At 35.7% G+C, this 25,748-nt stretch overlaps 1 protein-coding gene across 1 annotated transcript in view; it reads left to right on the top strand.

Moving 5' to 3' along the window:
- The window catches only part of ITK (IL2 inducible T cell kinase), a 41,165-nt gene that overhangs the window by 8,382 nt on the left and 7,035 nt on the right, over positions 1 to 25,748 (top strand). Inside the window, exons 2-14 of the mRNA XM_058169065.1 lie at positions 8,869 to 8,973; positions 10,011 to 10,092; positions 10,851 to 10,979; positions 12,819 to 12,859; positions 13,480 to 13,631; positions 14,530 to 14,595; positions 15,640 to 15,694; positions 16,645 to 16,724; positions 19,126 to 19,262; positions 20,663 to 20,737; positions 21,709 to 21,880; positions 24,447 to 24,663; positions 25,594 to 25,658. Of these exons, the coding sequence (XP_058025048.1) occupies positions 8,869 to 8,973; positions 10,011 to 10,092; positions 10,851 to 10,979; positions 12,819 to 12,859; positions 13,480 to 13,631; positions 14,530 to 14,595; positions 15,640 to 15,694; positions 16,645 to 16,724; positions 19,126 to 19,262; positions 20,663 to 20,737; positions 21,709 to 21,880; positions 24,447 to 24,663; positions 25,594 to 25,658 (1,376 nt within the window). The remainder of the gene's footprint in view (positions 1 to 8,868; positions 8,974 to 10,010; positions 10,093 to 10,850; positions 10,980 to 12,818; positions 12,860 to 13,479; positions 13,632 to 14,529; positions 14,596 to 15,639; positions 15,695 to 16,644; positions 16,725 to 19,125; positions 19,263 to 20,662; positions 20,738 to 21,708; positions 21,881 to 24,446; positions 24,664 to 25,593; positions 25,659 to 25,748) is intronic.

Raw genomic sequence — 25,748 nt, 5'->3', positions numbered from 1 at the left:
CATACATTCTAAGAGCATCTAACTTGAGGAATGCTGGACTATATAACAACAGAGAGGCAACATAGCCAATTGTATATATAGGTGAGAGAGCTATGAGCAAGATAACATTCATATATAAGGGTGGTAAACCATGAAAGCAATAAGTCTTCAGTTATGTTTCTTTCCAATCTTATTTCTTACCTGTCAGGCTTTAGTTCAAAAATATATACCTTAGATGATAGACAGTAATTGTGAAAAAAAATCCTTCTAAAATAATTTGATCATTTATTCTGCTGTTTTTGTGTCTTTTCCTCAGTTATATTTTTATACATTGCTTTGAAACTAGATTTTTACAGCTGATTAGAAAGACTTCATAAATGAACTAAACTAAATGATAGCTATATAACTTGTAAGGGCCATTAATATAATTCTAGATTTAAATAGAGTCTTCTGTTAAAATATATCTAAATGAGCAAAAAATTCATATATATTTCTGTAAAAGTTGTTTAAAATATATTATATAGTTTATGAGCTTAATTCTAAAGGAACATGTTGTGTCTTCAGCCCCCGAGCCGGGCCTCCTGGCAGATAGTGACTCAAAGAGTGAGGGGGAAGAGCCGACAGGGCTTCCCTCTGCAGGACCTTCCTCTCTGGCTCCGCTCCAGGTCCCAGAGGCAGGCCAGGTGGAGGAGATGACGAGGCCTCTTTCTCCCACACCTTCCCAAGACCCTGCTGACAATCAGTCCTGGTTAAATCCCAGGTATCACAGAAAGGAGAGGCGGGAACAACAAAATAAGGGGTGGGGCAGGCCTAGAGAGTACTGAGTCACGGAGCCACACCCCACAGGGTATAAAAGAGGAGGAGCTGCTCTATAGCTTTTTGTGACAGACAAAAACTGACTCTTGGAAACTTTGGCTGCAGTATTTTGAGACTAAGACTTTGGCTTCTGTTTATTTCTGAACTGCAGTTACGCTGGTCTGAGGAGATAGGAGAACTTGGCAGGCAATCACAGGTTCGTTGCCAGAACTGATATCTGTCGTCGGAGTAAATTGCTGGCAGATATAGTCAGCTCGCGTGTTGTGGTTGGGGGTAACAGAACAGAACATGTGTAGGATTGGTGGACTTAAATTGCCTGTTTGTACATTTTGCATATTGTATATATAGCTATCAGGAGATCTTTTTGAACACAGTACAATTTACCATGGAATGGATGAATGAGAACGAGTTTTCATTATTGATTTGAACACACCCAGAACAGAAAAGAAACGGGACACTGACTCTAGATTTAGGCAAGATCCCTTTGCCATAACATAAGTCAAAAAAGACCTCTCTAGTAATCCATTCCCAGAGTAACTAAGACTTCTTTTGGTGAAGTCTGCTGATATGAATGAAGAACACTTTCCTGCTTATCATTCCACTTACCCAGAGGCAGGACCAGATCAAATTTGACTGATTCTCCATAAAAGTTGTGTAGAGATGGACCTATTTACCATTTGGGTGGTAGACTTCAGCTGATATTTCCACGAACCCATCCATGCTTCTTCTAATATTTCCTGTTGTTTAGTTTCCCAATTTAGTTAGGCTCAGTCTTTACTGAGTCTTTACTCTTTTAACATTCAAAAGCTTAAGTGATAAATTTAACCCCCCCCCAAGAATAATTTATTTATTGTATCATCTTTTGAATGAACTCTTTATTTTTGCAGGTTACTTGAGACCATTTTTGCTTCTGTTGGATACAATTTTAAGTATGTATGAACAAACGTGACACTTTTTAAAAAAAAAATTATAGGCAGATATGACCTCTGGGATAAGAACCAGGATCAGGTCTCCTTAGCTATTTCATATTCCAGGGAATATTAAAACTTTGAGCTGGATTGGAAGGTTGAGGGGGGGGGGGAATCCAGGAAGAAAGTAGTAACAAATCCTTCTAAACTGCTGCCAGTAAAATTGCAAAGAAGTGTATTATCAATTCCCCAGGAGCTGTGTTTCACTTGAAGAAGAGCTTTATCCTCTTTATGTTGGATAACAGAAGATCTATCCCACACAGCTCAAATCTAATTTTAGTTAGCTAATATGTCTGCTGCTTTAAACCATTCTGCCAAGTTGCTTCTCATGTTATCTGCCAAAATTATCAGTGTACTTTTCTTGCATTTTATGTATATAGATAATACAAAATTTAGTCACATGCACTGCATGTTAGTGCAGGTGCAGTAGGTATTTTAATTTATTGTCTTGTCTTTGTTACTCTGAATTGTATCTTGTGGTTTTTCAGAATTAAAACCACCACATGAGAGAGACTGAGACATCTTTTTGCAGTTCATCCCCTGCTATGCATTACATGAAGCACAGCAGATAGCCATAAATACTAGATCTTTGTCTCTGTTGCACTAGTACATGGATAAGGAAAACAGTTCCCTAAAGATATCCTGGATTAATACTTCCACAGTCCTTCTCAGTTGGCTAGTTTAGATAAGGTTGACAGGAGTTGAACTCCAAAATATTTCAAGGGCTCTAGGTTACCTGCTGAAGCTCTATGGATTTCACTCTGGGGCCTAGGAACTTATTGTTATAGTCTCTTCACTGGAGCCCTGAATCATGTGGTGGGATTCAAGTAATGTAACAACCAGTTCTCTGCCCTAATAATTTCTTCCAACAACCAGTTTGCCAAACTGTTCAGTAAATTAACAACCGGTTCTCCTGAACTGGTGCGAAATGGCTGAATCCCACCACTGGGTCCAACCTACAAAACATGTAGTTAGCAAGGTGCAGCAAGCAAGGAACTTGTAAAGTGCCAGCTTGTACTTCACCCAGCACATTCAGTTTCCTATCAATTACTATCAAGTTCCACGGTGAAGGAATCAATATGCTTTTGGGATCTGCAGAGAGATGTTCAATTGCTCCAGTTTTGCAATGCTAAGATTGCTGTAGTTCAGAACAGATGACTAGCGGGTGTGGTTTTTTTTTTTTTTTTAGCATACTGACAAAAACTAGGGAGCTAATTGTAAAAATCTAAGGCATATATGGGCACTCAGCAATTTGCAGCCCTCAGCCATTTTATATGCCTTCTGTTCCCTGCTCTCTGCCTAATTAGTATCGTAAGCAATTAAGCAATTGATTAGTGGTCTCTTCTCTTGCTTCTAGCAATGATCATTGGGAGAATCTGATAGACTCATCATAATTCTATTGTGTAAGTCTATATTTATAATTCTCTCTCTATGAGATTCTGTAGGAATCCCACTAGAAGTAAACCCTTTCAACTGTAATGGAATACTGTTTCTGAAAGATTTCTTGCATCCTTGATCCTGCTAATATTGCCTGCTTGTCTGAACTTAAAAATGTATGTCAAATCTAACATTATTGAAATTTCTCTCCCTCATTTGTTTGACTAAGAGCCAGTGCATATAAGCACTGTAGAAATACATCCAGGCAATATTTGTCATGTCCCCATGATTTTGCCATCATCTCATCCCCAGATCACAAGTGTGAGAGGCTTAAGTGAAGCTTAGCCATATCATCACTGAAATAGCATTTTCCCTCTAATTCTGACACTCTTCAAATACTATTTCCAAGGTATATAAAATCTGTTAGACTTTGTCACCCATTACTTTGGAGGGAAGCTAAGCGTGTGCAGTGATTCAAAACATAGTCAGCTGAGGCAGTGTTAGCACAATAAGGTGGACTAAGAAACCAATGCCATGTAGGTATTTTAATATTTTCTATTTAAATAGTTACGGTAACACAACCTTGAAAATCTAAAAGTACTTCCTCTGTCCTTCCCTTTATCTTTGTGTGAAGTAAGGAGAGGTTTGTTTGAGGCAGTTTTTTCAAGTTATTTTTTTGACCTGGGCTCAAGGTCTGCTTATCTGAATGTTGCCTTGGTAGCAACTCTTCCTCCAGCCTTCAAGGCCATTCCTTATCTCCTCTATGGATAGGATTCAGCCATGAGGGCTACAAATGCTATACTGGTATAGTTTACTGTCATTTCAAAGACAGAAATTAACAACACTGGGGAAAGAGTTATATTCTAATTCTCTCTCATAAGTAATAGATACCTTTCTATAATGATAAAGAATTACGTTTGGGGAAAAGAAAAGTAAAGCATGAAGGAGATATTTAAAAACTATTTTTCTTTTGTTGTTTTTACTGCTTGCTTCTCTAAAGAGCTTTCGTCTTTAGCCTGCGATATAAATTATATTCCTAAATTCCTATCATTTGACTCTTCTGTGTTGAGATCAAGATTTATGCAATTTAATTTGCTCTGTTCTGTATTGTCAAATGGTACCTCCTTAAATGTCCATAGGCTGGTCACAGCATCATAATAGGTAACATTTGTAATCTTCCCTTATGCCTACTTTCAGGTATCTATGGTTATGTTACACAATCCGACTTTAATTTTGGGAAGTAGATCCTTGTACACAGATAACCACAAATTCAGTAACCAGCTAATAAAGTAGTAAAGCAAATTTAAACAACAAATCTTCCTAGGAGAAATTCATTTATTGAAATAGCAACAGCTTGGCTCTACTGTGATTTATTATTGTAAAGATTGAGGTTCAGCTGGTCTTTGTATTTTGAAGGGCTGGAGATTCAGCTCTAATTTCTTTGCCTCTGAATGGCTATTGGTAATTATAGTTTAAGAGGACCTGTAAATGCAGTTTTTATTACTGACTGTATTCAATCCTCTGGGTTGTGATTGATTTTAAACTAGAGATGTTATGGTGTGTATAGCAAAGCACTTCTGAAATGCTCCATGGTTCTTTTTCATCCCTTGCATTTTGTATTTTATCATCTGATGATTAAAAAATCCTTAATAAATTATCCTTAATAATGTTGGATTATTTGGATATTTTTCATAGATTATCTTTGTTTAATTTAGTTTAATTTTTAACATTCAAGATGGCATTGTGAACTATTGTAATAATAGTCTATAAAAAGAAAGCAAATAAAATATCAAAGTCTCTATTTAAGCATAGTATAAAACTGTAAAAAGTTTTGGACACAACAAAAAAAAAAAACGATCTTTAAAATGTATAGGCTTCAGGCAGATCCTCCTAAAGAGATTTTTTTTTTTGCAGGGATTACTGAGAAGGTCTTTACTATAATGCTAAACCGTACAGGCAGGTAGGTTCCCATGAAGAGATGATCCAAGTATATGCTGCATATTGCCTGAAAGTTTAAAAATAGCCATTTGTGTTTTTCCTATAAATAAACACGAAACCACAACAGCTGTCCTATAATAGGCAACTTACCATTTGACCAGGTTAGAATCTTTTTGCTGCGTTAGTTGCAAAAAGCAACTTCTAAGGCACAATGTTTTAACAATTTATTGCAAGAGATTAATCTAGTTGTTCCCAAAGCATAGATAAAAGCAGCCAGGCTATTTTAGTTTTTTAAAAACGGTTGGAGATGGTGGAGGAGCCTGAATCAGCACAAAGTATTTTGTTGTATTTCAGCTGGCAGCAGCATTGGTCAATCTTATCTGGACTCAGAAGCTAAACTGTTTTGAGCAAGATAAGTACTTGGATCATTAAGAAAGACCAGGGCTAAATGTGAAAATAGCAGGGAACATGTTTTATTGAAATACTTCAAACCACTTGTTATTTTAATGGTTTTTGTAAAGGTTTTGAAAGATTGCCTTTTGAAAGTTTAAGTTTGACTTACTTTCCATATACAGTTGGCAACATAAGCAACTAAACAATATGGTCTGTATGTGCTAATAGCTTCTAAGATACCTGCAATTTTAGTTTCTTTAAGACATGCTGCGTTTTAAATGGAAGCCAACAATTCAATTTTAAAAGATATAAAAAAGGTAAATTGAATTATGTGTTATATAACTATGGAAAGAAGAGTTAGTGTATCCAATTTTAGGAATCAATGAGTCCAGATGTTTAAAAAACTGAACTATACTTATGATTTAAAAATGAAACTAATTTATCAGACAATATTATTTCAGACCTATTTGGAACCCTCAAAGAATGTTTAAAAATGGGTAGATATATAGAAATTCTTATGTTAGTGATTAAGAATATTCTTTAATTCACATGATTCAGTCTGGGTATACTGTAACTTTGTTTTTATTTCAAATTAAAAGATAGATATAGATATAATTTGGGAAAGAAATGTTAAAGTATCTCCAATGTAACGTTGAATTATTTTCCTAAAATGTAGAATTTGTCATATCAGGAAGAGTTTTCTTTTTAGAACCCTTGTAGGTCTCTAAAAGGGACTAAAAGGAATAATTCTATGTTATTTAAAAATTATTCTGCTGCTTTTAACCAGGAATAGATCCTGGTTTTGAGCTTATTGTTCTTTTTTTTTTAAGTGTTAGTGTTCTAATAAGTATAAAATGACATTAAGTTTCTATATGGTCCAGATTTAACGATAAGCTCAACATTTGAATTAATTCCATATAAGTATTTCTATATAGAACTTTTGTTTTTGTTTATTCAATCTTTATTCAGTTTATTTAATCATAATATATTTAGATTTTATATCCGTATTTTTTTGCTTATTTTTTAATTTTTAAAACTTATTGACTTCTTGGGTTTTATTTTAGCATAATTTTTTTTTGCTATTATTACTTACTTTTGCCTTAGGTATCTACTACCCTGGTATTTCCTGTTTTTTTTAAGAAATTCTTAACATAGTAAAATACAAAAGAAAAAGATTTCATTGAATAATACAAAAAAGAAGATATCACAAATAGTAATAGTCATATCAGGTCTGTTTGTTTATATTGTCTATTTCTAAACCCTCAGGGTTTGTAATTAATATTATTAATTAATTATTAATTAATAATACTAATAGGATACCGTACTCAATAAATAATATTCCAATTCATCCCAATTATTCTTTAGCTAATTCAGCAACTTCTGAATACCTGGATAAACATTAAAAATGAGGTGAAGAAAATTGACAAAGCAGACTAGGCAACTGAAAAATGTTACAAAAGATGGGCAATGGCAAAACGTCTCCATTCTGTTGTCAAGAAAATTGTTTGACTATATCTACATAAACATCAGAAATTCTTTTTCACAGGAATTCATGAAAGAATTTAGTGCATTTGAACATATGCAGAGTATTTTATTTCACAATAAATATTGATAGATATCAAGGATTTGCCGAAAATAAACCAGGGAGAGGCTCTTTTCATGACTACAGATTTAACTATATACTGCAACAAATCATTTTACAAGTGAGGGCAAAAGGAACAAAACAAATGTAATTATAACCACAGCGACATATAGGAGCAGCAGGCATATTTTGTTATCGCTTGCCTTGATAGCTTGGGGCAAAGTTTGGTTTGGAAGAAAAATCCAAGAACAGACTTGTTCTGTAAATTGCTTAAAAGTTATTTATTTTTATTTTTATATATTTATTGGTCAAGCATATATTAAATAACAGATATAAGTATAAACATGATTATGAATACATGAAATGGATACAAATAAAAGGGGCCATTAGGACTGGAACGGTAGGCATGGTGTGCTTATGCATGCCCCTTAAAATTAGAGTAAGCTAAATTTGGAATCAATACTATCCAGTCCTCTGCCTTTAGAGGACATGGGTTTGGAGATTGTGTCTTTGTGAAGCATCTTTTGTGTCATACTCTTCAGCTCTTCTTCACCTCTTTGAGCTTTAATGTTTTTCGTCTCCTGTGTTGAGAAGGAATAAGCATCCTCTGATGCCTCATTGATGATGTTACCAATGGCATAACCAGACCCAGAACCCACTTGTCAAATTTGACTGCTGCTGGCACATTTCCACCCTGCCAATTGTTGGGTCATGCCCTCCATATCTATTTTGGATTGGGGTGCGACTGCGGAAGAGTTGATACTCTATATCCCAAAGGCATCTGCCTGTGCAATATCTAACCAGCGCTTCACCATGCCCTGTACAGGCATTTTGCAGGATCCTTTTATATGTGGGTTTATATGTGGGTTTAGCATTCTTCTGGGCACATTTTTAAATAATGGATGACAGATAAATGTATCAGTCCTTCTAAACTCTATTCAGATTCTCATATGGTGTCTGTGAATGCCATAACCTATAAATAGAATGTAACTGGCAATCTATTTGGACTAAGTTGTCATCTTCAAGCATGGAAAAATATAAGCTATCACACAGCTGTGGGCTATGTAAGGCTTAATTATATGTGAGTGACAACTATGCCAAAATCTATCCTCCCATTTTGTGAAAGTTTTCTTCAATCAAAGATGCTTCTGATGTTCTTCTTGTGCTTGTATGATAATGGCATTTCTTATGAATTGCATAATTAATTGTGTATCATTTTTGTAAGCCGCTTAGATCTGTTTCTGATAGAAAAGGCATAAGATCAGTTGCTTGTTACATTAGAAGAATTATTCCAGAAGCTCCACATTTAACCTCTGTCTGAAATGAATGACAAAAAGTGTTACATCTCAGTTGTAGAAAAATCAAAGCAGGAAATCAGTTACTTTAAAAGAGGGCTGTGAATCATTCAAAGCAAGGCATTAGTGGACAGCGGGGTTATTATAGTTGTTGCTTTTTGGCTTCCTGTTCAATGCAGCTTTTATAGCAAAATATACAAGCCAATGCATTGATGCTTCCTAGATCTACCAATGAAAAAGAGAGGGGGGAAAAACCCCGCTATTTCTCAGGAAATAAGTCAGCTACATGTTCAGAAATTTAATTAGACATTTCTCTAGACATTTCTTTCTTCTCTCTCTCTCTCTCTCTCTCTTGTTTTATGCTGAAAATCATAACATGTCATTCATTATTTTCACTTCCCTTGCTAAAATACTTTCCAGATATGAATATGTAAAGACTTGGTAGTGTAATGTCAAGTAACCAACGAAACCAAATTGTCTTGGACCCTAATTGTATTTTGCATTTTCTTTCTCCTCTTAGAAAAAAAGAATTCTAAAAGGTTCAATTGAGCTATCCAAGATTAAATGTGTAGAACTTGTAAAAAGTGATGTCCCAGTTCCATGTCACTATAAATATCCTTTCCAGGTAAGTATCAACATATGCCATTGCAATCATCCTAAGCATAACATGTACATCAAACTTGCAAGTCATGCTTAATGCTTTTTTACTTGACCAAAAGATTTAAGGAGTAAGAACTGCTTAGGTGGTGAGAGGGAAATTGTACCAAAAACAGCTTATAGCATTTTCAGACTTGTTTCTGTTTTTGATGCTAATTGGCATTTCTAAAAAGAATCCAGCTGCTTTGTACAATACCTTTCTGATCCAATTTTAGAACAGTATATAAAATTTAATTTTATGCACATATTCTTGCTGTTTCTTCCTTTGTCTATATTTCAGGCTCTTGCTAACATTATTTTCACTCCTGCAAAATGCTTCCAATAGCATTTTTCTCTAGAAAGAAAACTCTAGAAACTCCCCACCCCATCCCCAAACACAAGTAATTAATTGGGGAGAAAACTTTTCATTTCTTCTGGGATATATGGAGTTTCTTTTGAGTGGGTTGTACTAAAGCAAGCCAGATATATAATAACATAAACAGCATGTGAAATCATTTTTCCCCTCAGCTGCAGCCCAAATGTTAGCTTCCTGTTTGGCAGTGAAATGAACGATCCATAATGTGCTACAAATACAGTGCCATTCAAAAAATTAAGAAAAATGTTTGATCCTAGTGATACAATTCATGATTGGCCAAGGTAGAGATAGCTTATGGTTTCTGTTTCTTACAGTTTCTGTTTCTTAAAAAATACAGAAGTGAATATTTATTGGGGAGTTTTAGAACCTCAGTTAGGTTTACTCTCTTTTAAAGAGAAAAATTCTATTCCAGTCTGTGGAAATCTGTTGAGATTTTGCTAAGAAGATCTAACAATGGAATAATGGATCTTCAGTGCTTTTTATTATGTTTTATCCATTGTGTGCAAATATATGTAATTAGAATATTTATTATTTACTTTATTTACAAGTTCACTTTTCCTTCTAACATCACATTAGAAACCATTCATAGAAAGTGGGCTGATCCTGTTCAGTTTAGAATCAACTCTAAATCCTTTTTCCTCCGGTCACAGATTTTTCATGACAACTATATGCTCTACATCTTTGCCCCCAACCTAGCAAGCTGCCAGAAATGGGTCATGGTTCTGAAAGAAGGTAATTTGTAACTCATCATATTGTAATTCCTTAGGTCAACACCTCATTTGAAATTCAGTATGTCAAGGTATTATACTGGCTAAGGTAATTAAAGGCTAAGAAATACATATTGAACATTAGCTTTTGTGGCTTTGAAGTGACTTTTATATTTCTGTTTCCAGCTGCAGCCCTTCAATTATTCTAATATCACTTTTTTTTAAAAAAAAAGTTGATGGCAAACTGTTGATGGGAATTTATTTCATCTCCATATGCTGGGAATAATGTTTGCGGATAAAAGGGATATGTGTTTATCTACGTATCTAATGAAATTATATGCTCCATCAATGACTCCTTTTACATAATAGCACATTAAAATAAAACAAGATTGGTCCTTATTACAATGATAGCTTATTCTTGTATTATTTGTAGCAAGTGCAATGCGTGTTCATAATATCATGGTGAAACCTATTCGCCAAACTTCAGGAGTTTTGTGTTTTGCTTTGTTTTAATCACACTAAAAGTAGCTTTTGCTTTTCTGACTCATGATCAGGATGCTTTGGAATTTCATCAATACCTGCTCTCTTCTGTTTCATGGGGTGGAGGATGTAATGGAAGCAATTCTTTCCCATCAAATGTAATCATTAAAATGACTCTTTAGGAATTTGGGTAATGGCAATCCCAATACGCTTGCAGGGTATCAGATGGGGGAAAATGGTAAAAGCTGTTTATCATTATCAGGATTGCTCTGCTTGGAGTATCTGACATTTTCTCCATTTTAGAAACTAGGAACAACACCACTTTGGTGTCAAAATTTCACCCGAATTTCTGGATAGACGGACGATGGAGATGTTGTGCTCAGCTAGAGAAGATGGCAACAGGCTGCATGGAGTATAGTCCAGCCAAGACTGGTAGGAAATTCAAAAACTTCTCTTCCATCAAGGTTTTAAGAATAATTTAAAGTACTGTTATATAAGCTACAGGACATCTGCAAAATGTGTATGGGAGAAGTTCAATAAAGCTTTATGTTTAATTCTATTATTTTTATATAGTGGCTTGACTGTTTTATGATCTGGCTCAGGAGAGTGATCTACTCACCATATGGCTTGAATCTGTAATGTGGATCTATTCATTTCCTTTGGGACTGAAGATTTCCAGACTCAGTGTTGCTCATCTATAAAACCAATAAACGTCTAAATGCTTAACTTCTCCATAATATGGTACAAAGCAATGTGAAATGCCGGAAAATCCACCTAGAATTATTTTCTTGTGCTTTTTGCCCTGTGTTTGTGATGCAACTCTTTAGAACATATGTGGATAGTACTGCTAGTTGGCATGCAACATAAGGGCTGTACATTAATTATACATCTTAAATAAGCAAAATTGCGGATTATCTACTTTAAGCACTAGGTTTCACTTTTGGATTCACTAGGATTTGTGAGTGGTTTTTCTTTTTGGTGCACAAGCCTCACTTCCTTTCGTCTGGCCTCTGTGTTTAAGGGCAATACTCTTATCCTATTATCACCCATGCCCCGATTGTGGGTTGCTATTGTGGCCATTGCCAGTTCCTACTCCAAATAATTGGCTGTCCAGTTAGCAAAGCTGTATTCCCTTCACATTGTACAGCTATGTATTGTAGGCAGTGATGGGTTTCTACCAATTCGACCTGGTTCAGGCGAACCGGTAGTGACAGCGGTGGGAGGCTCTACCCACCCATCCAGATGTCATCACGGACGCTCTGTGCATGCGCAGAAGGTTCTGCACATGCACACACTCACAGTTCCGAACCGGTAGCAAAGGTAAATGGAAGCCATTACTGATTGTTGGTATTTTGCGAAAAGACAGATCTTCTTGCATATATATATAAAATCTTTATCACAGCACCACTGACTCCCATATATTATAAAGAAAAAAGGACACTAGGTCCAAAGAAAAATATAGCTCTGAAAAACAAAATGAGAAAACATTTACAACTTTTGTGAATTCTATTTCTATTTGTAAATTTTTTTTCTTTTCTATTTAATTTGGTATACTTATAATTGTGGTTAATTGTGTATTTGTGCTCATTTCCTAAAATTATTTCTTAGCAAAAAGTGAGACCGGTTTGCTTATAGTTTATAGTCATAATTCTTGATCCAGCCAGTACCTTACCAATTCCCTGGGTCATTGGAGATGTTCTACTTCAGCCCAAGATTAAAAAATATAGAAAACAATACACCGACCTGTACGCTCGCACAGAGAGGGACTCCTTAGGGTGCCGTCAGCCAAGCAATGTCGGCTGGCGGCCCCCAGGGGGAGGGCCTTCTCTGTGGGGGCTCCCACCCTTTGGAACGAACTTCCCCCTGGACTTCGTCAACTGTCAGACCTTTGGACTTTCCGCCGCAAGCTGAAGACCTATTTGTTTATTCGCACAGGACTGGCATAGAATTTTAATAGTTTTAATGTTTTAATATTTCATAATTTTATGGGGTTTTATCATTTTAATGTTTTAATTCGGCCATCTGTGTAATAAGTTTTTTAAGTCATTGTTTTATGTGTATATTGTTGTTGTTTTTATCTTGGCTGTAAACCGCCCTGAGTCCCTCGGGAGAAGGACAGTATAAAAATTCAATAAATAAATAAATAAATAAATAAATATACAGTTACTCTGTAGTCCTTGAAGACATTCAGGTTTATAAAGCTCTTAATATTTTTTTTCTGTTTGGTATGCACACATGTTATGTTGATTTCATATGTTTTTCTTTCCCTAGCCTCTAGTAAACCTCTTCCACCTACACCGGAGAATAACATGGTGAGCATCAAGATATGGGTAGTATTAATAGAGGAGCCTCATGCAATATTTTTGAAATATTATATCAAATTTTTCATCTACAATGTGGCTTAATGATTGCAATTTTTTATAACATCTCTAGTTAAATTTTTAGCAATAGCTCTGCAATTTGTGATGATCATATTTCATCTTTTGAATGATCTCGCATAATGCCTTCTACTATTACTTTCTAAGAATACAGCAACTAGATCCCAATTTGATGAAAAAATGTAAGGCTCATTCATTATTTATTTACAGACAAAAGTCATAATATTGAGCCAATCTGGTCTATTGGTTAAGGCATCAGGATAGAAAATGGGAGAGTGTGAATTGAAGTCCTGCCATACCCATGAAAGCTGGGTACAAAAATTATTTGTAAAAATAATAAAGGCAGCCCACAAATAAATAAATAATAAATTTAAAAAGGCTAGCATGCCCTACAGTATTAATATTACAGGCACAGTATATCATGTAATTCTAAAAATCTCTTTTTAAAAAAAAAATATGATTTGACAATGCTGACATACTATATATGTAATCAAATATTTTTGTAGTCATTTTCTGCTTTTAATATGTCTTTCTTTTTTTAAAAAAAACCCCAGAAATCATCACTAGATACCAAGGAATCTTCAGTAGTTGCCATTTATGATTATATTGCTCAGAATCCTCAGGAACTGACATTACGATGCAATGAGGAATATTATGTTATTGATAACTCCGAAGTCAATTGGTGGTTGGTTCAGGATAAGAATGGGTAGGTCTATAGAAAAAAGAGACCTTTACTTTTTTAAAAAATGTATGTTCTAATTCCCTCCTACATTACATTTTTCCCATATGTTGTATATTTCTTATTCATTTTGCTTTTGTCAAGGTTCCAGAAAAACCTCTTCTGCATAAAAAAAACTCAGAAGCCATTGTCTTTCAGAGTTCTTTACTAGCATGAGGAAACTGGCACACGATGAGTGAAATTCCAAAACTGAACTTCCGGATTCTTTTCCCAGTTATACCAACCCCAAGAGTCCCACCCCCCTAACCCGTTTGCTGGTCACATGGTCCCACGTTCTCCCAGTTCATTCGAATATCTTCTCGCTACTCCTCCTGCAGATGTGAACACCATCCGACCTTGACCGCTTGAAGAATGTTACCATACCCCTCAACCCCCCTTCTTCCCCTCAGGGGAAAAATGTGGCAGCGTCTGGAACCCTAAAGTCTAGTATGGTTTCCAGGCCTGACAGCTTTCCTGTCTTGGATACTGCACTATACCTTTAGTCCATGATGAATGCAACAATTATATGTTTTTTTAATGTTTTTTACATTGGTCTTTGGTATTTGGACATAGATCTTTTTAACATTTATATGTTATTGTCTTTTACTAATCTAGATGAAATATATAATAATTAATTAATAATTAATATATATTGCAAGACCACGTATGATATGACATACATTAAATAATGGTATGCTTTGAAATAAAATTGACACTTTTACTTTCTGTATTCAGTAAGAAATGGTGCTAATTCCATCAGCAGAAGGTTTGGTACCATGTATTCTGCTCTAACAGACAATTTTAATCAAGTCAAATCAATTTTAATTTTAATCAAGACATATGCTGAAGTTTCTCATCTTTTAAAAGAACAACTTACTTGTTGCAGGCATGGAGGATATGTGCCAAGCAGCTACATAGTAGAAAAATCACCAGATAATCTTCAAATATATAAGTAAGAAATTGCTGCTTTTTTATATGTAATATCATTATCAAGAGACTAAGTTATAACTGAAACTTTGAATTATGTAATTTTTAAATCTTAACGTTAAGATGTCAGTTCATTTTTTATTAGAAAAATAAACTGATAACTCTCAAGCAATGTTGGGTTAGATTAATGTTCTTTTTTATATATAAGAAAGAAATGGAAATCTCAGTTTTCCTTTCCTTTTACCAGGTGTTATCCTAGTCAGGACCAGCTGACCTTTGCCATCTTCTTATATTTGCTGTTAACAAGGCCTTCCAAAAGCTTTCAAGAAGGCTGTGCCCACCCTTCGCCAAATCATGCAATGCTTTGGAAGGATTTCAAAGGCATAGGCAGCCTCAGGAAGAAGGCCTGGCACAGCAAGCAGCTGCCTCGCATAAGGCAGCTGCTTGCTGCCTTGTCAGCAGTGGAAGGAAAGAGGTGGTGAAGGTCAGCTAGAGACATCAGGGTCTAGGAAGTGCAGGATGGTCAGAGTACCTGGTGATTTGCACTGTGGCACTTGATTGTGCCATGGGCTTCTCAGCAGCAGGGATGGGGTGGCGGTACTGGGGCAGAAGTTAGAGGCTTGGGAGCAAGAGTAGCTGGCTGAGACTGCCAGGTATCTAATTCAGCCTTCCACTACCATCACTGCCAAGGAGTGCTCCTGTACAGGGTGGCCAGAAGGACAGAGATGGGGGGAGAGTTCAAGAGGAGGCAGTTCCTCTCCTTGCCAAGGCTCGAGACTGGGGAGAACCAAGACATGAATGGTGTGGTCCTTGAATTGTGACCGGCTGGATTCAGTTAACAGTGTCAATGAGCACAGCTGGCATTCATATTGTTAATCAATGTGGTTATGCTTTATGACCACATTGCTTAGCAATGGGAATTCTGGTTCCAATTATTATCATAACCTGAGGACTACTGGTATCTACAAAAATATCTTATTTATTTGTCATGATATCAAACATTAATGCTGTTTATGAATAGGTTTCACTTGACATGCAACATGTTTTGCTTTGTACTTAATCATTGCAGCTGGTACAACAATAATATCAGCCGAACCAAAGCAGAAACAATGCTCAGGGAAGAGGTAAAGTAACTCCCTTTAAATAGTACCCACATTTTACTGTACTTAAATCAATGTCTTGCTTCACTTACTTGGGCATATAGGAAATTAACATTCAGTGATGTAATAAGGAAATCAAGTAGTAGTTTTGAATTTAATTGGTTAAAAACCTTTAATTTGATTTGGCTGGTTATGCCAAATAACGTTGTAAATTATAATTCCCACTCATTGTTCCCCAGCCTGTCTGCTTCCCTCATATGATTGCTGAGCATATACAATATAGGCAAAATCACTACTTATTGACAGCCTAAGTCTTTGGAGAAATACTGCTTTTGAAAACCATGAGATACCAATACAGAACAAGCAAGAAGGAATTAGTTTACTTTTGGCACAACTAAGATAAAAGCCAAATTCTAGCTTTCAGCAGCTTTTGAATATTTTCGGAAGCCAAAACCGCCCGACTGTTCAAATTAATCTGACAATACTACATCCCTGTTCATTCTCCATAATTTTGGGGTATTTGGTCTGTTCCTTGTTAGACATCTTCTCATTTTCTTGCTTTCTTGTGCTTTTGCTTTGTTTTACTTTCCTTTAGGCAAATTGTGTATGGATGGATGTGTACATTTACAAGCATGAAGTATAAAGGCCTTTATGATATGATTAGCAATGGATACATCTGGTCATCCAGTTAAGGTGTTGAGTTATCAGTAGGAAAATCCAAATATTAATCCTGCCTTAGGCACAAAGACTAACTTTGGGCAAATCCCTCTCTGTACAAACTACTACTGAAAAACACATTGCCAAAAGGATTACATGGACTTGTCCAGAAGTTCCCACAACTGGAATGAATGAATGAATGAATGAATGAATGAATGAATGAATGAATGAATGAATGCTTATGTAGCATTTCAGACTTTAAAACTGGCCGTTTTATAGGCTCCTTTGTAAATTCATTGTATTTCATCTTTCTGCAGGATAAAGAAGGAGCTTTCATGGTGAGAGACTCAAGGCAGCCTGGCACCTATACAGTCTCTGTCTTCACAAAAGCATTAAAGTAAGCTAGATCTTAGGAAAGGTGGCAGCTTTTTAAAAAAAAACACATTTAAATAAAAATTAATATGCAATAAAACTTCATCAGGCATTAGAAGTAATAAACATAATTTATTATAATATACGGATTTTTCATGACATTTTTTGGAGATCCTTCTCTTCACCATAGTAATTTCTCTTCATCTTGTTTTTAAATAATCTGATATTTCAAAATAATGTAAAAGTAGATGTTATATTTAATATCCTGACTTTGTTATTAATACACTTTCTAATAATTGATGTGCTAAAGGTCGACAATTGGAATATATTATTACTATCACTATTTTTAGGCTATAGGTATTCTTGCTGCCCTCTGAATTATTCATTTGCTCTGGTCTGCTTGTGTGCTGCTTATTCCCCAAGGATCTGAGCAGCTAACATTATCAACAAACAAAAAAAAATGACCCCCTAATCCCAAATGCATTTAAAGGAGTACAAAAAATAAAATAAAAACCAAAACATACAAATATCCTGCATTCTGTGTAATTGCAACACATGGAACTGATAGCTTTTTTTCACAATATTTTTAAAGCCCAAATGGATAAAGATAACCAAACCTGCCAAAGAGTGTCAACGGACCCCTTACAAGACCTCATCAAGTGACAATCCTTTAGTGATGGCACCTAGAAAGAGTTGATGCTATTTAATCTGATTAAATGATGGATGAATATAGGAGGTTATCCCTCAGATAAACAAACATTTCTTTTCAATATTAATTTCTAAACACTAACAAAAGGCATAATTTTGGTGTTGCTGTAACAATAAATAACTTACATAAACATTTCTTTTTTACGACCCTATATAATCCTTTAATTTGGGGTAGAGTTAGGGCAGTGGTTCTCAACCTGTGGGTCGCGACCCCATTGGGGGTCAAATGACGATTTGCCAGGGGTCGCCTAAGACCATCGGAAATATGGGAAGTATACTTGCGAGTCGAAGAATCGCGCTCCAATGGTTGACTCCACAAGCCAGCTGCAGACTCTTCAAATCGCTGGCCGAATTCGGCTTCAGGCGCGATGAATTAAAAAAGAGAAAAATCTTTGCTCTGATGTCTCCCTCTCAAGCCAGCTGCAATCACTCCCAATCGCTAGCCTAATCTGGCTTCAGGCGCGATAAACTTAATAGGGGAGGAGTCTCCGCTTTAATGCCTCCGTCCTCAAGGCAATCACAAGCAGTTCAGATCGCTAGCCAATACGGCTTCAGGCGCGATAAATTAAGAAAAAACAGTTTGCTGCTTTTTTTCCCCTTCTGCGGCTGCTGAGGCGCGCTGAGATCCTCAGGGGTCGCCACATCGTGGGGAATTGTATTAAAGGGGTCGCAGCATTATAAAGGTTGAGAACCACTGAGTTAGGGTGACTGGATGGACCTGAGCATTTACTGGCCAAATGCCCTTCCTGACGCCTACATGGAGTATGCAGCAGATATTTTTTCTTTGCGCCCTAGGAAAGAAACATCTACTGCTACCTAGAATTGAACTCTCAACCTTCCAAGTGGGAGGAAGTGTCTTCACCACTAGGCCACCAAGACACTCAATAAATAATTTACATATTCCTCTAAAAATTAGTTTTCAGAATTATTGGTTCTTTAAATAATAATTATATGTTGCTATCTCTTCCAACTATTTATAGAAATAATCTTCATTTTTTAAAAATAAAATAATAGAATATGATATCATTGATGTATTCATTTCAGTGAATGTTCCTTAATCTTTCCAAAGCCTAATCTTGATAGTTTCAACCCAGATAAAGAATTACAGTTTTTATTTTCTGTATTTTTTTCATTTTCCTAAAGATATAAAGTGTTCCTTTTTTAGTGCCAATAGATTTTCTACACAGATCCTTTGGTATTTTCCCTAATCCCAAGATTATTCTTTCAAAATCCGAGGAAAAGATGAAAGGTTATTTGTTTTATATCTTCATTTTGAAGAAATGGTAAAACTTTTAGATTTTCCAGAGTGTGGCATTCTGGTACTCGTCTGAAGAAACATAACATGAGAAGAAAAAATATATATAGTTCCATAGAGTGATGGGATTCAAGTAATTTAACAACCGGTTCTCTGCCCTAATGATTTCTTCCAACAACCAGTTTGCCAATCTGTTCAGAAAGTTAACAACCGGTTCTCCCGAAGTGGTGCTAACTGGTTGAATCCCACCACTGGTTCCATAGTATAAAGTTCCACAGTAAAAAAAAAAATAGTGTGGAACTGTATAGGTAATAGACTCTAATAAAGTGGTTCATAGTATTTATTCTATGGATCAAACCCAAATTGGATTGATGCTTCACGAATCATAGGTTATTTTGCCTTAGGTGGACATTTTTAGCTGCCTTTACATTATATTAAAGAGGCATATTTGCTATCTTTTTAGCAATGACAATAACCCTGTTATAAAGCACTATCACATCAAGGAGACCAGTGACAAGCCCAAGAGGTATTACTTGGCAGAGAAACATGTTTTTGATTGTATCCCGGAATTGATCAATTATCATCAGTATAATGCAGGAGGTAAGTTCAGGCAAGAAAGGTAAGAAGATGTAGATAACTTAATTCTAAGTTTCTAAAAATGGAAGGAAAAATTATCTTGACATCTGATCTTTTAAATAATTCCTTATTATCAAAGCTCTTGTGATAAATGAGTATCAATTTATTTAGTATCATAAAGTGTTGAAAGTTTCCTGAATACTGGATCTCTTATAGGAAGCCTGTATTTGCCTTCTCTTTATATGTACCCCTGTTAAGTATAACTTTGAATTATATTGAAGAGAAATTATATAAATAAATGGCAATTCTTTGCCTTTCTAGATATTCTGGAAGAAATTTAATATAAAATGCTTAGCATATTCAGGTCAGAGGTGGGTTTCAGCAGGTTCTGACCAGTTCTGGAGAACCAGTAGTAGAAATTTTGAGTAGTTCAGAGAACCGGCAGTAAAAATTCTGACTGGCCCTGCCCCCATCTATTCTCTGCCTCCTGAGTCCCAGCTGATCAGGAGGAAATGAAGATTTTACAGTAACCTTCCCCTGGAGTGGGATGAGAATGGAGATTTTACAGTATCCTTCCACTGCCATGCCCACCAAGCCACACCCACCAATCATGCCGCGCCCACCAAGCCTCACCCACAGAACCAGTAGTAAAATTTTTTGAAACCCACCACTGATTCAGGTACATGGTCAAAGTGCCTATATGCTGCATATTCAAAACTTTACAAACCTTCCTGAAAATTGTTTTGTATACTTTACTGAAGTGTCACATTGGTAACTTTATTTCTATATTTGATTCTTATAGTACATCTCCATAATTCTATTTTTAGGGTCCATCCACTGGTGAAATCCAAATTTTTTTACTACCAGTTCTGTGAGCGTGGCTTGGTGGGTGTGCTGTGGCTTGGTGGGCATGGCTTGGTGAGCATGGCAGGGGAAGGATACTGCAAAATCCCCATTCCCTCCCCCCTCCTGGGGAAAGGATATTGCAAAATATCCATTCCCACCCCACTCTGGGGCCAGCCAGAGGTAGTATTTGCCAGTTCTCCGAACTACTCAAAATTTCTGCTACCTGTTCTCCAGAACCTGTCAGAACTTGCTGGATTTCACCCCTGGGCCCATCATTTTTTTCTAAGCTGTCAAAAGTTGGCCCTTATGTGGTCCTTGATGCTCTCTGGGCTTAGTTGTTTTCTTCCTGATATTTCATTACCCAAACTAGGTAATAACATTAGTGCTAGTATATCACTGTACATTACTAGCACTCGTGATGTTATCTAGTTTGGGTAATGAAATGTCTGCAAGAAAACAACCAAGCTCAGAGAGCACCAAGGTCCCTTTATTTCAATTTTGAGTTACCAAAATCCCCCAATATACTCTTACTTTTGAATCTTTTTAAAAATCTTTTTGTACTTTTCTTCAAAACACAGGTCTTGTTACTCGGTTGAGGTATGCTGTCTCCACCTGGAGAGAAAAAGCTCCTGTTACAGCTGGATTAAGTTATGGTAAGTAAAGTAGGTATTTTGCTAAATATAATTTTAGGATAGAATTTCTTTTTATATAGAATATAATTTTTTATTGGCCAAGTGTGATTGGACACACAAGGAATTTGTCTTGGTGCATATGCTCTCACTGTACATAAAAGAAAAGATACATTTATTTTATTTATTTTTATTTATTTATTTGTCACAACAATATATATAGGCATCACACAAAAAGATTATACAGTATATAAACATATATATGAGGAAATATAAGGAAGTGTAAGCATATATATATAAGAAGAAAAAGAAAAACAATAGGACAGGAACGGTAGGCACGTTTGTGCTCTTATGCACACCCCTTATGGTCCTCTTAGGAATGGGGTGAGGTCTATAGTAGAAAGTTTTTGGTTAAAGCTTTTGGTATTATGGGAAGAGACCACAGAATCAGGTAATGTGTTCCAAGCACTGATGATCCTGTTACAGAAGTCATATTTTCTGCAATCTAGATTAAAGCAGTTAACATTAAGTTTAAATCTACTGGTTCATCAAGAATCATAAGGTACAACATTTAATGATAGTCCATAGGGTACAAATAAGCAATCAGGAAACAATATCAATATAAATTGTAAGGAAACAAGCAACTAAGTTACAGTCATACAGTCATAAGTGGAAGAAGATGGGTGGTGGGAACAGTGAGAAGATTAATAGTTGTGCAGATTAATTTACCTTGTAATTTTTTGGTTTTGAGACAAAGTGAAAGTGAAACTCATGCTTTTTTTCTTTAAATTTTAAATAAGAATAAATAAGGCAATCAGAAAGTGTCTTTGAATGGGAGTAAGGGTCCGGAGTATTAGAGGAAGTAATGATTAAATGAAGGTTTCCTAATCAAGTTCTTTCCACATACACAAACACTGGCACTATTGATTATATAACAATTATTATTTATTGAACAAAAGCAACTATTAGGTTGTTTTTCTTTTGCTTTTTCCTAGGCAAATGGATTATTAATCCGCAAGAACTAACATTTGAACAGGAGATTGGTGTTGGCGAGTTTGGGGTGGTTCATCTTGGCAACTGGCTTGATCGGATGAAAGTGGCCATAAAGACAATTCGCACGGGAACAATGTCAGAAGAAGACTTTATTGAAGAGGCCCAAGTCATGATGTAAGCAGTATAAACACCTACTAAACTCCCATTTCATTTATACAATGAATAATGCAGTGACATGATCATTCGATGTGGCTCACATTATTATTTATTTTTAATAATTTTGATAAGCTGGACCACAAACTTTTTAAATTATTTTTATAATTAAACTTAGAATCTTCTTCCAACTCATTCCTTCCAAGCAACACTGAATATTGTGCATCGTGGATGAAATTAAAATATATGATATGGTCTACACATCTCTTCTATAAATATTTACTGGAAGAATTAGAATGATCAAATGAATGTTGTTGTCTACAGTTATGTGCCTATGTTTGTATGAATATTAGCAACTGTGTAGTGCTTCTTAGTCTCAAGCTGACAACAGGCATTTTTAACATTAGGCAAGTCTAGTGGTACAAAGCTTCTAAAGCAAATGTGCATTAAATAATGGTAGTCAGTTTTTGGTTTCTACTTATTTATTTATTTATTTTGTCACACAGTATATATAAGTATAAGCATGAAATAATTATACAATATATAAGCAAATATATGAGTATGAGTATGTAATAACTATATTAATTGGATATAATGAAAGGAAACAATAGGACAGGAACGGTAGGCACGTTTGTGCTCTTATGCATGCCCCTTACAGACCTCTTAGGAATGGGGTGAGGTCAATGGTAGACAGTTTTTGGTTGATGCTTTGGGGATTTTGGGAAGAGACCACAAAGTCAGGTAGTGTATTCCAAGCATTAACAACTCTGTTACTGAAGTCATATTTTCTGCAATCAAGATTGGAGCGGTTAACATTAAGCTTAAATCTATTGTGTGCTCATGTATTGTTGCAATTGAAGCTGAAGTAGTCTTTGACAGGAAGGACATTGTAATAGATGATTCTATGAGTTAAACTCAGGTCATGTCGAAGGCGGCGTAGTTCTAAATTTTCTAAACCCAGGATTTCAAGTCTGGTGTCATAAGGTATTTTGTTGTATTCAGAGGAGTGGAGAACTCTTCTTGTAAAATATTTCTGGACACGTTCAGTTGTATTGATGTCAGAAATGTGGGTACCAAACAGTTGAGCTGTATTCAAGAATTGGTCTAGCAAATGTTTTATATGCTCTGGTTCGTAGAGTAGTTTTTTTGGAGAAGAAGCTACGCAAGATTAGGTTTACAACTCTTAAGGCCTTTTTTGCGATGTAGTTACAGTGGGCTTTGGCACTTAGATCATTTGATATGAAAACTCCAAGATCTTTAACAGGATGGGGGTCATCAGTAAGGTAGTGTCCATCAAGCTTGTACTTAGTGTTTAGGTTCTTTTTTCCAATATGTAAGACTGAGCATTTGCTGGTTGAAATTTGGAGTTGCCAAGTTTTAGACCATTCAGATAAAAAGTCAAGGTCTTTTTTAAGGATAGCTGTATTGTTGGTGGTGTTAAATAGTTTGACATTGTCAGCAAAGAGAACACAATTACTTGTAATATGGTCACAGAGATTATTAATATATAATACGAAGGGTGTTGGTCCAAGAACGCTGCCTTGGGGAACACCACTTTTAACAGGAACAGGATTTGATAAAGCATTGCCAATTTTGACCACTTGTTGTCTGTTTTATAGAAAAGCTGTTATCCAATTGTGGAGGGGTCCTGAGATGCCGTAGGATTTTAGTTTTAGGAGAAGTTTATCATGTACCACTGAGTCGAAAGCTTTACAGAAGTCTATGTAGATTGCATCTATTGCTTTGCTCTGATCAAGATTTGTAGTCCATATGTTTTTGCAGTGAAGAAGTTGTAAATTATATGATAATTTTTTTCTGAAACCAAATTGTTTATTAGAGAGTAGATTGTTTGTTTCTAGATGGAGGGTAATGGATTGGTTGATGATAGATTCCATTACTTTGCAGGTGACGCAGCATAGAGAGATAAGTCTGTAATTTTTAACAAGGTTGGGGTCTCCTTTTTTGAAGATAGGGATGACCTTGGCAAGTGACCAAAGTTTGGGAAAGGATCTTCACAAACTTCCCAAAGTCTGAATTTTTGCTATGTACTATTTTTGAAGTAGTAAAGAGCTTCTATCATTGGCACTCACAAAGAAACTTAAAATATGACTGCTTTGTGATTTTTTTAAAAATCTTATTTACACTGTTTTGCTATGTCTCACAAACATGACTGTCTCCTAAACATGATTGGCACAATCAGGCGTTAAATAATTGGTTTCTTGATTGAAGATGCTGTATTGCTAAATAGATACAAGTTCTGCAAAGTACAATCTCTAATACTGTTTTCAATTAAGTTTTAAGAAAATCATTTTTCTTTGAGGTGAACTTTATTCCCCGTGATTCTATGAACACATATTTAACAAGATCCTTATTTTTCAGAAAATAAAAAGTGTCAGTGAAATTTTGTATATTTGTGAAAAGAGTAACTTCACAACTGATTTTCATTTCAAGAATTATCCATAGTGAATGAGGGAAATTATTTACAATAATTACACTTTTCCCTTTTTCTTTCTTTCTTATATTTCCATATTGGTATTCTTCCTCATTTTCTGTTGTAAATTCCTGATTCATCTTTTTGCATCATCAGGAAACTTTCTCATCCCAAATTGGTCCAGTTACATGGGGTATGCATGCAAAATTCTCCTATATGTTTAGTATTTGAGTTCATGGAGTTTGGAAGTTTATCTGATTACCTGAAGAAGCAACGTGGAAGCTTATCAAAGGAAGAACTTCTTGGAATGTGTCAAGATGTGTGTGAAGGAATGGCTTACCTTGAGGAGGCATCTGTCATTCATAGAGATCTGGTATGTCTGGATCATATCTTGTTTCTCTGCAAAGAAATCCATACCATAAAAAGTCAGCATAAAAATGAAATTACTGACATATATTATCTTTAAATTTTAATGTAAGAAGGCTTTCAGTGTTTGGACCAACAGTGGGGATTGTACAACAGTGGGGATTGTGCAATATTTCTGATTGTTCATTCTATGTGAGAGTGTTAAAAATTTTATTGATTTTATTTGGTTTTGTAGTGCCCAGTAGTTTTCTATGTAAAGTAAATTTAATGTCTTCATAGGTTTTCTAATTTCTTACTGTTATTGGGTATAATAATATATGATATCATACCAAGGTTCTGTCTGGAGGGCCTAGATAGAGAGGATTATAAAGGACTGGATAGGGAAAAAAAACAGGTTCAAAGTCCACCTTCATAAAATTGAGTGTTGGTGGATTATGGGACTTCCTGGATCCAGAGACTTTCCATCTTTCTTTCCGGATGGGATAGCATAGTCTGAAACAAAGCCAGAGCTCCATTTACAGAATTTTCTAGACTTATGGCTGCTGCTCAAAAGGCAGATGACAACCAGGAATTAGGGGGCCTTTGCACAGCTTCATCTTGCATACCAATTATACCCATTCCTGGATCAGCATGCCCTGTTCATGGTCATTCATATCCTGGTCACTGCTGAAGTTCATTTTTTCCTGTTCGCCAGAAGTTCATAGAGGGTTTTCTGCAGTGGTAGGATTCAGCCAGTTCGCACCATTTCGGGAGAACCGGTTGTTAACTTTCTGAGCAGTTTGGTGAACTGGTTGTTGACAGAAATCATTAGGACAGAGAACCGGTTGTTAAATTATTTGAATCCCACCACTGGTTTTCTGTCAGCAATAAATGTAGGTATTGTACAATGTGGCTTATTTTAGCTCTACAAATATATCCTGTCTTTTCTTTCCCACAGGCTGCTCGGAACTGTTTGGTGGGTGAATTTCAAGTTGTCAAAGTGTCAGATTTTGGAATGTCACGGTAATATAGGTTTCTGATTCATTATTAGCCCTATAGTAAGGATGAGTGGAAATCCATTACAGTTTTTTTAATTATATCCAACCTAACCCA

Source organism: Ahaetulla prasina, chromosome 2 (assembly GCF_028640845.1).
Source record: "Ahaetulla prasina isolate Xishuangbanna chromosome 2, ASM2864084v1, whole genome shotgun sequence".
Taxonomy (NCBI): domain Eukaryota; kingdom Metazoa; phylum Chordata; class Lepidosauria; order Squamata; family Colubridae; genus Ahaetulla; species Ahaetulla prasina.
This window is presented reverse-complemented; position numbering and strand designations above follow the sequence as displayed.